This window comes from Stegastes partitus, unplaced genomic scaffold, assembly GCF_000690725.1.
Source record: "Stegastes partitus isolate 25-593 unplaced genomic scaffold, Stegastes_partitus-1.0.2 Scaffold1252, whole genome shotgun sequence".
Lineage (NCBI taxonomy): Eukaryota > Metazoa > Chordata > Actinopteri > Pomacentridae > Stegastes > Stegastes partitus.
Window position 1 is genome coordinate 50,450 of NW_007578983.1, and position 14,044 is coordinate 64,493.

General features: G+C 40.0%; 2 protein-coding genes across 4 annotated transcripts in view; both read right to left on the reverse strand.

Annotated features, from left to right (window-relative positions):
- Positions 1 to 2,812: 2,812 nt before the first annotated feature.
- Positions 2,813 to 6,217, reverse strand: hsd17b7 (hydroxysteroid (17-beta) dehydrogenase 7). Its single transcript, XM_008297829.1, has 9 exons — positions 6,118 to 6,217; positions 5,423 to 5,629; positions 5,247 to 5,339; positions 4,678 to 4,792; positions 3,861 to 4,055; positions 3,672 to 3,785; positions 3,489 to 3,545; positions 3,312 to 3,410; positions 2,813 to 3,236 (listed from the first exon to the last, which is right to left on the reverse strand). The coding sequence occupies exons 1-9, from the start codon at positions 6,150 to 6,152 to the stop codon at positions 3,105 to 3,107; spliced, it is 1,047 nt and encodes a 348-aa protein (XP_008296051.1). The 5' UTR covers positions 6,153 to 6,217; the 3' UTR covers positions 2,813 to 3,104.
- Positions 6,218 to 6,425: 208 nt separating this feature from the next.
- The window catches only part of ddr2a (discoidin domain receptor tyrosine kinase 2a), a 40,038-nt gene continuing 32,419 nt past the window's right edge, over positions 6,426 to 14,044 (reverse strand). The window contains exons 9-17 of one of the 3 annotated variants that reach the window (XM_008297831.1): positions 13,411 to 13,476; positions 13,058 to 13,170; positions 11,844 to 12,054; positions 11,524 to 11,759; positions 10,795 to 10,922; positions 10,483 to 10,680; positions 9,565 to 9,799; positions 8,300 to 8,449; positions 6,426 to 8,219 (exon numbers count right to left, since the gene is read on the reverse strand). In XM_008297831.1, coding sequence (XP_008296053.1) covers positions 8,088 to 8,219; positions 8,300 to 8,449; positions 9,565 to 9,799; positions 10,483 to 10,680; positions 10,795 to 10,922; positions 11,524 to 11,759; positions 11,844 to 12,054; positions 13,058 to 13,170; positions 13,411 to 13,476 — 1,469 coding nt within the window. In that variant the 3' untranslated portion in view covers positions 6,426 to 8,087. Of the gene's footprint in view, positions 8,220 to 8,299; positions 8,450 to 9,564; positions 9,800 to 10,482; positions 10,681 to 10,794; positions 10,923 to 11,523; positions 11,760 to 11,843; positions 12,055 to 13,057; positions 13,195 to 13,410; positions 13,477 to 14,044 lie in introns of all 3 variants that reach the window. The other 2 variants (XM_008297832.1, XM_008297830.1) reach the window with 2 other exon arrangements.

Sequence of the window (14,044 nt, forward strand, 5' to 3'; positions counted from 1 at the left end):
CATCCCCAAAAGGAGACAGCAGGTGCCTCTGTTAATAGAGCTAACAGTTCGGATGTGAGGAAAGGACATATATAACTGACATAATCTTCAGCTAAGTTAATTAAAAAGTGACAAATCCTCCGCTGACAGACTGTGGCGGCATTTAAATCTGTCTCAGGGCAAGTATTCACGCTGCCCGAAACCCCAGTCCCCTTTTAAACCCTGCATGTTCTGCAAGTGAAAACATTTCACACTTGCATTCACACATGGTGTTATCACCACTGCTTGGAGCAATAAAACCTGATCCAGTGCAGATGTGGTTGCTGTATATCGAAAGGCTCAATATTTTGATCACATTTCCATTTTCCCATCATGTAATCTTCATGCCAGACCTGTGGAGGCTTTTCACACAGGATTTCACATCACAAGCTGCAGTTTGTTGGTGCACACATTTATCACCGTTTATCAGAAGATTATGGGCTGTTTTCACCATCCTTATTAAATGATTCTATCTGTGCATTGGCTGTATGTGTAGGATATCTCCAAATGGTGACGTTTCGTTGCCAAGTCCCCAGATTTGATGCTTCTCTTTCTTTACAATCTGTCATCCAAATAACCATCTATCCCTCCAAAATAAAGGTTAAAGTAAAAAGGTTGAACACATACTCGAATTTTGTTTGTGCATGTGTGATCAAAGTATCTGCTGGGTGCGATCTCAGTTTCTCAACAATAAATGACAAATCAGCATTGCATTTGCATTTTTGGAAAACAGAAGCTTGGTTGTATTGCAACATTCATACAGCCTGTTATAGTTTTATTCTGCCGTCTTAAGGTTTATTAGTGGATTTTTAAAACTTGTTTTAGCATATTTCACAGAAAATCACATTTGAATTGACCATTGGTGGTATTGTGGGTTGAGAAACAAGTGGCATTAATATATTTATATGCATTTACTTTCCAGTGACCTCCAGTGAGCGCTTTAAGAAGATCTTATCTAAAAATAGTATTTGTCAGTGTCTAAAAGTGAACATCTATGCTACTTTCATTGGTGGTGTTTTGGGAGATGCGGTTTCTGGTGTTTGACCCGATAAGGACAGTTAAAGCCTGACAGATTTGTTTAATTGTCAGGGAGACAAATTTCTTATTACTGGATCTGTAATGGCAGATCCAGTGACATTAATAAGAAAAAATGTGAGGATGTACACATTTTCAATGGCCTTTGGTTGCTTTTGATGGTCTCAATATTTTAGTATTCTATGTTCATTTTATATTTCATTATTCAATTTGATCTTACAAGCTGTAATCTTGTTGTGCCTTGTTTTTTTCTATTTATTTTATTTAAAAAAATATTATCTAAGTCTTTATCCTGTCTTATTCATGAACATGTGTTTTTCTAAAGACTGTCTTGTATCACTTACAGTGCTTTGGTCAACTCAAGTTTTTCCTAAAGGTGATAAATAAATAACTGCTATTGATCTCTCACCAGGGAAATTCACATTTGATTTTACTATTCCTTCATAAATGATCTATATCTTGTTCGGCTGTTTCCAAACACAAGCAGGATTAAAAGTTAACCTTTATAACGCACAAAATTTTGGAAGGGCCTTCAGGAGTCTGTTCTACTTCAGTGTTGTCATGCAGCTGCACAATTTCTTATTACATTCAGCTTTAGCAGTTTTTAAATTTTTGCCAGTGTCTCAAGTTAAAATCTGCAAGTTTCAGGATTTTTTTTTTGTCTGTCTTGAAGGATTTTAAAGGTCAGAATGTGAGTTAATGAAAGTGACCCTCATCAGAAAGTGAAAGCAAACAAAAGTTGTGCTCTGTCCTTATCTGCAAAAGTCTCATGTGTCATAAAGCAAAAAGATAAAACAAACTGAGACCAATTCATGCATCATTATCCCGAGGTAACCTACTGCATTATCTCTTTCATTCTAAAGGGAATTTTCAACTTTATAATTCGTATTTTTGCCTCCCAAGCTGTCAAATGAGACAGTTTACAGCCTATAAATGTTTTGAAAATCACTCATTAGCTTTCTGATTGTGTGGCTGCTGAGGTGGTCCAGCCTCCAGGATGATGCCTCCTGCTCTGACCGCCCCTCCTGCACACGCTTGTTTCAGAAATGCGCCGATCAATCCTGCACATCCCCCCTAAAAAATGACGTCTCCGGTCACCAAAGCGATGATCGAGTCCTACGCGCTCATGGTTATGGTCATGGGCACGTTTTTCGTCTATTTCTGCGGGATGGTTTGGGCTTTTTGCAACCCGAAACTGAGCGGATCCGAGGAGGAACAGGAGTGCGGCACCGGGACGCAAACAGAGCCGGAACGCGGGGACATGTGCTGGGTTTGCGCACCAAATCCTCCAGAGCGTCATTTCAGATGTGCGCATCTGCCGGTGCCTCCGTACACCGCAGAGGGGCTCGCTCAGACCACTTATATCAACTTTTGGGACGATACTGACAGTCTGCTGTCTGACTGCACTGCATTTTGTCGTGAGGATCGTGGGATTAACAACCAGATTGGAGGAAGTCCCTCCTGGACCGCATAGATACACTGGATTTACTACTTGTGCAAAAGTATTGTTCTTCTTATGTGATATTTAACCCTCCTGTTGTCTTTGGGATCCATTTGACCCCAGCCAGCCAGTGTTTAACGTCTCTAAATCAAGATTGACATATTTTTTTCTCTGTTATTTAAAGGGCTATAAACTTGGGTAACAAATTTTATTATGATTATTTTGTGGATTTTTAAATTGCTGGAGCTAAATTGACCCCAAGGATAAAAGATGTCAGTAAACTGAAGGTAATAGGAGGGTTAAAGTGAGTAGAGTGAGTATAAGTGGAACATGCACTGCTCATTTTAATTGTAAACTCTTTAACAGATGATCACAACTCAGGCTGTTTCCCCAGCAACATGCCTGATACAGATATTACAGATGGAAACAACAAATCAAGCTCCAAATACCAAGAGTCTGTCTCTGGCTGTGAATGCAGGCTTTCATGATGCCTGTCAGGAAGAGATGTGTTATGTTTGTCAAGTCTGACAGCCAAAGGACACGCTGCTCCCTCGTGACCCGCGATGAGACAGGAATAAAATGCCCTCCATCTACAAACGTGTGATTCGCATCAAGATGATTCAGATTCTGCAGGATGGATGGGAGCATGGGGGGCTTCTGTTTGCAGTTTCTTCCTCACGTCGCTCTCTAGATGCAGCAACTTCTCATACAAAGACTCGGATGTTTCCAAATCGATATCCATCTGCAAAAAGGAGGAGATGATCAAAGAACTACTTTGCAAACACAATGCTTTTGATGGAAAATTCCAGCTTCCTACCTTCCGTGGTTGTGTGTAGTTGTGGCCCAGCCCTGATGTTAAGCTGTGGTATTTGGCATATGGGTCCAGAGATTCAGGCTTTTGTTGAAACAGCCAAAACTGAAATGAAAAGCAGAATTCAGTGCCAGAATTTGTGCTGAATCATGTATTGAAATGAGATTTTTTTGTGTTACCAACCAAAGCTTCAGCTCCATTATAAGGTGTCAGTGTGAAAGTGTTGGTGAACATTCGTATCTGTGAGAATGAAAGAAAAAAAAAATATCCATGCTGGTTTTTTTTAAATTTTTTTTTTTAGTCATCACACACCCAACGAAGGCCGCATTAGAACTAACAGGAAAAACCAGTCAGAGTTGCACTCACAAGCCAGAAGATGGGCATAAGCAGCGTCCAGAGGAAGGCAGGGAAGGAGGGCAGGATGCCGTAGGTCAGGTTGGTCATCACGAAACCGGGGCAAATGACAGAGGAGTACAAACCCTAGAAAAAAAAAAAACTTATCAAAAAAAGTTCATCTCTCAGGCGTGAGTCACTGTGAGGTGTGTGAGAGCCGACCTGTTTGTTGTAGTGAGTGTTGAGTGCCAAGCTGAGCAGGTCGGAGGCGTATTTGGAGGAGCTGTAAGGTTGGGTGCCTCCTCGGTGCTGCACGTCTTCCAGGTTAAAAGCCGAGCGATGAGCGTTGCTGGAAGAGGTCCAAATCAGCTGGGAGGTTCGGCCTTCGTGGCACAGAACCGGCTCCAGCTCCCTGACCTGGACCACAACACAGGAGAAACAATGCAGAAATTAGAAAACTCTTATCAAGCCATTAAACAACATATGTTCATCAAACTCAGGAAAAAAGGCACACTAGGTTTCGTAGTTGGCTTTGAAACTGGACATCATGTTCTTTTAAAAAAATGAAATTCATCTGAAATAATAGGTTGAGAAACAAGTGACATTAATGTATGCATTTACTGTCCAGCGTTTTAAGAAGATCTTACCTAAAAATACTATCTGTCAGTGTCTGAAAGTGAACATCTGTGCTGCTGTGAAAGTATCACAGATGCATTTGTAATTCCTGGAACTTTAAGGCTGCTATCATCTAATGGTTGGCTTATTACCAGTCAGAACTCACCTGTAAATGCACAGTGAGCAGAATACCGTCTGCGGTGACCTTATGGCTAGAACAGTGTGTGCTGTTAATTTTTAATGAGCAGAGTCGATACCTGACAGACAGATCCGATATCACCTGTATTTGTTCTACCAAGGACAAACAGCTGACAGGAGTTTCTCTCTCCCTGCTGACGACTAAAAGGAAGCATGCTTTTCTACTACAGTGGATGCTTTTTGATCAGACAAAGACAGCAGATTGTGCTTCATAAGCAAAACTCACTAGAAGGAAGTGACCAAAGAGGTTGGTGGTGAAAACTTCCTGCAGGCCGTCAGGTGTGACTCCATCCTTCTGTGTCAGAATCCCCTCACCGGTGGCGAACATTGTGATGACATTGCTGCAGTGAGGATGTTGTAGAAATCAGAGCTTGAACCTAACAAATGTAACATTTTTAGAACAGTAGTTCTGTTTGTCCTCCACTGGGATGTGATGATGTTTTCATAAAATATAATGGAATTTACTTGGACCCTCGTGGCTACACAAATACTGTGGCCATATTTTGAACTGTACACAGAAATCCTTGTGTGGTGTGGAGGGACTATATTGTCTATTTTGTGTCATATTAATAATACTTTTCCTTGCAGTAAGGCTTAACAATTCAACGATGTACGAGGTAAAAATGGTCGATATTTGTGAACCAGTAAATCAAACATTATTCATTATTCATGATTTCTTGAGCATTGTTGACCAAATACATATTCATAAGGCAGCAGAGAAATAGATGTGTGAAAAATGGATAGTTATTCTGTGCAGATTTGTACATGAGGCCTCATTTAAAATCAATAATGTACCTGGAGAAGAGGCCCTTGAAAAAGGCTTTTACATCAAACTGTGGGTTTGGCATGATGCCTGCGTTCAGGTAGAGGTAGTCCAGCCGCTGAAACCTACAATCAAAGGGGCAGAAGTGTAACTCTGCAACACAAAGAACTGGTAACCTGTTGGTGAATGTAGATTTAACTTCCATCACCTGAGTCTGACCTCCTGAGCGGCGCTGATGACGGAGGAGATGCTGCTGGTGTCCATCTGCAGCAGAGACACCTGGGCTGTGGGGTGGGAGGTGAGGAGGGCCGAGCGAGCGGCTTCGGCCCGACGCATGTTCCTGCAGGCCAGACACAGCTGGAGGCCTTCTGGGTCCTGGGAGAGGAGACGCTCACACAGCGCCAGACCGATGCCACTGCAGGGAAATACATACTTCGGATTACTATTGCTACTGCTATAGTATTGAATTAATACCATACCTGTACATATCCATGTGTAAATTCATCATGCCTCATGTGTACATGTGAAAGGTGTACATTGTCTTTATTAGATCTTCATTATTAACCTTATTGTACTTTTGTAATTCATGTCCTGCTCCTTCCATGACTCATCTCTATCTACTTGCTATAACATGTAAATTTCCCCAGTGAGGGATTAATAAAGTTGATCTTATCTTGCAACTGCACTTACATTGTCTGGCTTATTTTAATTGCAAATGTGACCATATTAAAGTAAGTACTAGGTAGGACACCCTGGATAAAGAGATTTTAAAAAGTCAGATAAATGAGCATAAATAATACAACATCAGTGTCTAAAATAGGTCATCAGCAGCAAAAGAAAAATAGGAAAGAAGGCCTCAAAAGATCCTGGTTTGCAATAAAAAAGAATAAATGGATGTATTACCTATTTGATCCTGTCACCAAAACCACCTTGTTCATCTTGTTCAGCTCAAACTGGCAACAAAACAAACACCACAACCACAGCCAAAAGTCTTCTAAAGCAACAAGTTGACTGACTGGTCCAGGAACTGGTTTCCTGCTCTGTAAGGTCACGTGTTTCGACTCCGCCTTCTCCACGATTTGATTGGATGCCACCGCAGCCGTCGAGCCAATCAGATCCTGTTACCGTTCAGCTCAGCGCCAAGCCTCGCCCACACAGACACAGCATGAAACATTCAGTGGTTATGAATAAGACACGAGCTCTGCAACAGATAGAATTCCCTGTTTAAGTTTTATTTGTGTTTTGTCTAACAATGTACAACTTTTTGTTTACAACATATAGAAAACATTCTCACTGGAAAAAACAAAACAAAGATTTGAGTACAAGGATGCAATAAAACAAAACAAAATTAGGAGTCTGCCTGGGTGTTATAGTTGTGGAGCTACACGTCTGCCTTTAGTTCTTTTGTAACATTGAGAGGATTGAAAATGCAAAAAAAAAGAAAAAAAGTGTTTCTATCTGCTGAAAATCACCAGATCTTGTATTTAACCTGCACATTTTTTCACCTTGTGTCTTTGATTTATGAGACAAATGGAACAAAAGTCACCAATAATAGGAAACAGCCTATAAATGCAACTAAACTGGATAAAACATCAATGTGCAGTGTGATTTTCAAGCTGTTAGAGATGAAGCCAGAAAGCACGGAGGAAAATTTAGCAGAAAAAAATAAGCAGAAAGAATCCAGATTGCATCGATAAAAGAAAGATTGCAGTAACTAACACCTGTAGATGAGTCATTAGTTGTGCTGGTTTTTAAGTTTTATATAAAAAAGACAGTGGAAGAGATCTGAATGAGTCCATGTTTTTGAATCAAACACACCGTTTAGGGTGAATATTCCCATTTTAAATGCATTTGCGATTTAAAAAAATATTCATTTTCTCCTTAACTTGTTCAACATCCACCACACACTCAGCAACATCTTTCGGTAAACACACACCACTGAACACGTACAGCCTGGATTCCTGATACGCACCTCATCACATTATCTCATCAGTCATCAGAGATCAATATGCATTATGATCGACTTAAGACAGTCTGCAGCGGGAAGGAAAAAATGAATCAGGAAGAATTACTGCAAAAAAAATCAAAAAGGATACTCCAAATAAAGAGCATATTAATACACACATATTTCGACAAAACATAAACAGAACAAACACATATGAACATATAAATATTAATACAAAATATTGATATTTGAGATTTAGACTTATCTATTGAAAATACACAGTCATATACACTTCATGTTCAAATCACTGTAGGAAAACTGCAGGGAGATGAAAACCACTGAGCTGATCGATGTGTTATGTTTGTGGGGGTTTTCTCTGCAAAAAGAGACGAGATACTTGAAATACGACGAAACGTTAACAGTGACGGTTTGCTGCACTTTTCCTTTTCTACATTCAAGCAGTCTTCCAAAAGAAAACACAACACAACATGAGCATGAGTTTGGTAGCGATATCTCAATATGTCAAACACTGGGACATTTTAAACAAATATTAACAAATGAAATCAAAATATATTTTCAAAAGTGCCGATTGTCACTTGCTACATTACATTTTTGGCTTCTTCAACGCGTGTTTCTGTTGGTGTTTGAAGGATGGTGTGGTATAAAACAGATTTATTTTTCTTTTACCTGTATGTCTATAATCATCTTGTTTGTGCTGATTGAAGTCAAAATGACACACACCAAGTGTCTCTGTTAGTCCATCTTTGTAGTGTCCATCAAACAGTGTTTCCCAAACCATAGCTTGAAGCCCACAGGTGCCCCCCAACCCTGTTCCTCTGCCGAAACAAGATTAAAGCTTAAACCTGGATCGCGTCTGCCACAGAGACGAGCAAACCAAGGAATCACTGTCTGGAACATTGCACTTGGCTTAAGGTTGTATTTCCAGGAGGGCTTTGTGTATTTCCTGGAAGGAGGGCCGTTCCTTTGTGTTCCTCCTCCAGCAGCTCAGCATGATCTTGTAGAGCGAGTCTGGACACAGCACAGGCTGAGGCAGGTAGATCTGCAGACAGGGAGTGAGTCATTAACTCGGGGGGATTTACTGGTGTTTGCAGATACGACAAAATGTGTGTATTCGCTCACCTGTCGTTTCTGGTCCCTGAAAAACTCCCCTGTGTTTTCTATCACCTGCTCATCAGTGAGCTGAGAATAAGGCTGCTCCTTGCAGAAGTTCAGTATCTCCCACAGGGTCACACCGAAGGCCCACACGTCGCTCGCTGTGGTGAATTTACCCTGAACAGCAACACATGGTGAGAATTATTTCTTGCACTATAGAGCTGGAAATCAGTGACAGAAATGATTTGAAAGAAAAATGGTGTATATAAAGGACTGGTATTTGACTGAAACACCACTTTACTAATTTATTGGTTTGGTTAAATTACAGATGGTAGCTAGAAAATTTGCTTTTTGGGGGCATTTTACTGTATTTAAATCAGACTAAAAAAGCATTATCATACAGTTATTTACAGTTTTTGAACATGACAGTTTTCCATTTTTAACATATGTTTTTAGAACCCCTGCTGCCAGATTTCTAACTTTTTTTTCTTTTTACAGAGAAATGCTGTTTTGAGTTACTTGAACATGAGTATTTTTATTTTCTGCTACTTTACACTTCCCTATACTTTTATTTCAATACACTCCACATGCTGTAAAAAAAAATATTGTTTACTTACTTTGCAGATTCAGTTTAACAATACAATCTGTAATCGACAAGTAATTGATGATGGAATAATCTAGATTAGGATTAAATGTTACTGACCAATGAGCATCAGTTCTTCTAATTTAATAATGTGCATTATGCTGAAATATTCCATCCATTTCTATACACCGCTTAATCCTCATTAGGGTCGTGGGGGGGCTGGAGCCTGTCCCAGCCGACTTAGGACGAAGGCAGGGGACACTGGACAGGTCGCCAGTCCATCGCAGGGCCACACTTAGAGACAGACAACCAAGCACACTCACATTCACACCTACGGACAATTTAGAATCAGAAAGTCGGGAGAGGACATGTGGGAAAGGGCCATGAGCGAGATTCGAACTCATGACCTCCACGTCGGGGACTACAGCCCCTGTATACGGGACGCGAGCTCAACCAGGTGAGCTATAGCAGCGCCTTGAAATATTCCATTCTGCAAAATTACTAGTTTTAATTTTGGTACATTAGGAACATATTATTGCTGATTGTTTTGTATTTTTAAATGCACTGCATCCTTTAAATGCATGACTTTTACTTATTGTGTATTTCTACACTGTGTGTTTTGGCACTTTTACTTAGATCTTTGCATTTCTTCCATCTCTGCTGGAAACACATCCTGTATTCACAAACAAACGTGAGCATCCCTCCTCACCAGCAGGATGCTCTCCCAGGACATCCAGCGTATAGGCAGCACTGCTCTCCCCTGGATGCGGTAATAGTCGCCGCTGTACAGGTTCCTGCTCATGCCAAAGTCAGCTATCTTTATTGTGTAGTTTTTGCCCACCAGGCAGTTCCGTGTGGCCAAGTCTCGATGGACGAAGTTTAGCGAGGAGAGATACTTCATCCCCGAGGCTATCTGAGTGGCCATGTAGCACAGATTGTTGAAGCTGTGGGGGACACAGATACCGTTATGTGCCGAAAATGGAAATATATAAGACAGTCTTAATAAACTAAATCTGTAAAATAATAGAAAAAAATTCTGCCAACTGACTATTTGGCCTTTGTTAATTAATAGTTCATCCACAGTTAAATAAATAAATAAAATAATAGTACATTTTTTGTATTTTAACAGTAAAGCTATTGTAAAAAAAAAAAAAAAATGTTAAAAAGAAAGAAAGAAAGAAAAATAAATAAAAATAAAAAGTTGTATCTGTTGAGAAAATAAAAGGGTATTTTGTAGGAATTAATGGGGTACCCAAAGTAAAAAGAAATAGGACATTTTCTACTTTTAATGGAAAAATTATGATTGCTTGGATTTATTAATGTATGTATAGTAAAAAAAAAAAAAAAAAGGTTAATAAATCCATAAAATGAAAATAAGATTTTTAGCGGTCACCTGGTGCAAATTTTAAAAAGAAAATAAAATAACACCTACAGAAATAAAAAATATATCACTTCTGGTAACTGAACAATGTACATGATGACAATTGCAACAGCTGGTATTAACTCAGTTCCAAATTACAAATAAATGAAAATACGCTTTTAAGTTAAGCACTGTGGACAATTTTGTGTAAATAAAAAAAGAAAAAAGAAGAAGCTAATGGCCAAATATTTCTTCATATGTATTCACCTGACAGTCGGCGCGTTGCTCAGCAGAGCCAGTTGTCCCTCAGGTTCGTGGCGGGACAGAAACTGGTTGAGATCTCCGTTCTCCATGTACTCTGTGATCATACAGAGAGGGTCGCTGTAGATGCACACAGCTAGAAGGCGAATGATGTTGGGGTCCTTCAAACGTGACATGATCTTTATCTCTTTCAGGAAGTCGTTCCTGCAAACGCACAAAAGAATTTGCACAGGGTGAATGATTTACTTTGCGCTGAGATAAGCCAGAATTGTATTAACTTCACAGTCACTCTTGGTGATTTATTTAGAAGCACCACACCTTGCATTTTTGTTGGCATCTGAGCGCAGCATCTTCACAGCCACTAAGACGGGCTGGTCCTCGGGGATGTCAAACAAAAACTCTTTATTCATAAACTCCTGCATTCCCTCTGCTTCACACAGGTGTACCTAAAGACAGAGGAAAAGAGTGAGTCTCATAGCTTGTTTAGAGCTGTACACTTGTAGTTTTGTATCAGACCATTCTCTGTTGCAGCGCCGTGTAGAATGGTCTGACTGCACCTCATTGTGCTATGGGGGGGGGGGGACAGAGCTCTTGCATGTTTTCTTTAATCCAATCATCAACATCTTGGGCAGGGCTAAGAACAGGATGCAGTGACAGTGTTCACTCAGAATACTGACAGGGGAAGTGTTTCAGAGGATGCAGGGAGACTTGCAACAAAAAAAGACGAGCAGGTCTGTCTTTTTGTTTGTTTGTAAAGTTATTTTTTTGCCTTTATTATAGAGGACAGTCAAGAGAGAGACAGGAAAGTGGGGGAAGGATTTGCAGCAAAGGGCCATGAGCAGGATTCAAACCCATGGCGGCTGCATCAGGGACTATAGTCCTTGTACATGGGTCGCCAGCTCAGCCTAGCAGGTCTGTCTTATCGCATGATGGAAACTTTGGCCACAATTTGAGATTTTCAGCATGTAAGCTGTTGCTCGAGGGGGAGGAATAAGTCTCGTAAAATACCTGCTATCTACATGTGGTGAGTCAGATAGCTGCACATACCTCTCCAAACTGGCCTTCTCCCAGCTTCTCTTTAAAAGTAAGCAGTTTCCGTGGGAACTCCTCCACGGCGACATCCTTCCCTGACAACAGGTCCATAGTTAGTGCAGGGATGGCGTACGTGTTGCTTCCCGTCACGCCTTGCAGGTTCACAATATCCGCCTCAGCATAGTGAGGGACGCCATCCTGGACCACAGTGGTGGTGGTGGTGGATTTAGAAGCTGCTGTGCTGGTAGAAGCTGCAACACAACACGAGACGCTGTGACTACAAATCTCAGGAGACATTTACTGTGAAAATTGATTGAAGTTGTGTGTCTGCTCACCAGGTTCTTCTGAGCTCTGCGCAAACTCCGGGAGCTTACATATGAGACGTGACGGCTCCTGGTAGTCCGGACCGAGAGGGAAGATGCGCTCATAAGTGGAATTAGACTCCTGTTCGCTGTTTGTACTCGACTGGTTGTGGTTGTAGCCAAATGTCTCACTCTGTATTGACAAACTAGCAGTTAGTTCATCGTCCAGCATCCGACGAGAGGCCTAGAATAAAGGATGGGGGGGGTGTGAAGGAACAATTCTGACCACCTCCCAGAGGGAAACTTCAAAGAAATGCACAAATTGATGCATGGAGTGGTGTTTGAATGATGCTTTGGGGTTATTCCATCTCAAATCATCAGAGGCCTTCTGATCGACCATCTCTGATTTTATTAGATTATTTTTTTTAAATCATAAAACATTGATATTTAAAATGGTACCTGTGAAATTTTAGATTGATATAATACATTCTTTTTTAAATATAGTCTTGCCTTTCGACCCACTTTCAGCATGTTTTTGAAATTTGCGGCAACGTTTTGATGACAATATATCGAGTCAAGATAAAGGCCTGAAACTCTTAATTCTCATAATGTCATTGATTCAGAATCTGTAGATCAAATACTCTCTGATTACGGTTGAGCGGAAATATGAAAAAATTACAGCTATTCCAAAAACTCCCCCCTTTGAGCTCCCATTAGCAGAAGAAATGATAAGGATGAAGTCAGCTAGTGATATTTCTGACCCACATGTAGTTATATGTCATAATAATATAAAACAAAACATATAGAATAGTTTTGTTTTTTTTCCCCAAAATACTTGGTCACAAAAATGAAAAGAAAGTTTGTTTTTGTTGAACTTTCATAACTGATTTATAACAAATTGTACCACAAAAACAAAAATAGCACTAGAGAGTCGAACCAAAGTAGAGTTCAGGAGTTTCAAAATGAATCTCCCCAGTATAACTAAGAAGAGCGAAATTTGAATACAGGCATGTAATGTTGTCAAGTGCATGTTAAGAAAAAACTGTGAAAATTCACGCTGTTGTTTTAAATAGAATAGCTGAAAAAAACATTGTTTTTTATGAAGTATTTGATACATCAAGCTATAATTTCACAAGCGTCTTCAAAATCTCAGGCAAGTAAGAGAGTCGAGCAGAAAGTTTTCCAAACGATACGATGATTTGAGATGGAATGAGCCGTTGTATTTCATGAATCAGTGATGCGCTCACCTTCTCCAGCATCTTCTGCCACACCTGCCTCCACAAGATAATGACAATGATGGCCACGAGGATGAAGATGATGGCCACCAAGCAACCAATCAGAATGCGGGTGTTGCTGTCATCTACTTTGTGGGTGGGGTCCTCCGCTTGGGAGGGAAAGGAAGAGTCAAGATATTGAAACGACTGTACTCTCTGCATATTACCCAATCAAATCAGGATAATTCTAATATTCAAGCAGTTAAAATAATTCTTGGCTATGACAGAAAGATGTTACATAGCTAACTGTCATCTGTGTCACAGAATTTCTGATTGAATTTGTTGGTTGTTTTTAGTATACAGGTGCACGTGTTGCGTTCACTGACCTGGTTGTGTGTTTGGTGTCAGTCCTGTCTTGGGTGGAGCCAGTGTTGTGTTGTACATGGCTGTATCTGAAAAGGCAGAGGGCACAGAGCTGATGAGAAATTAACTGATCTCATAAAATTCATGAAATGTAGTTGTTCTTGATGGATTCAAAATATTTACTAAAATAAAACTAAAAGCTTTGAATCTCAAAGCCCGCCAGGGGGTTTGAAAGGAATATTATCATTTAGAAGTCGCCAAAATTACATCATTTATCAGAATGAGAAACTGTAAAAACTGAAAGAATTGTCAGAGTTTCAACTTTTGAACAGTCTTTAAAATAAAAATGCTTGATGTGCAGCTCATACAGGAAAGCCAAACAGGATATTTAATCAAAATCACTTTATTCTACATGTCGTATTTAAAAATGAAACAAATTCAAGCCATTTAATTTAACCAGATTTTGAAAAATAAATACAATTCTGTGCTTTAGCAACTCAGCTGCAACGAACAGCTACGGGACAAAAATTCAGGGACTTTTCAGCTGAACTGCAGGCTGTGTATACACAGAGCACTGAGTAGACAAGTACGGGAAAAAATAATTAAAAGTAAACTATGTATAGCATGTAGAGCCACTGTGTTTCCCCCTGTATTTTC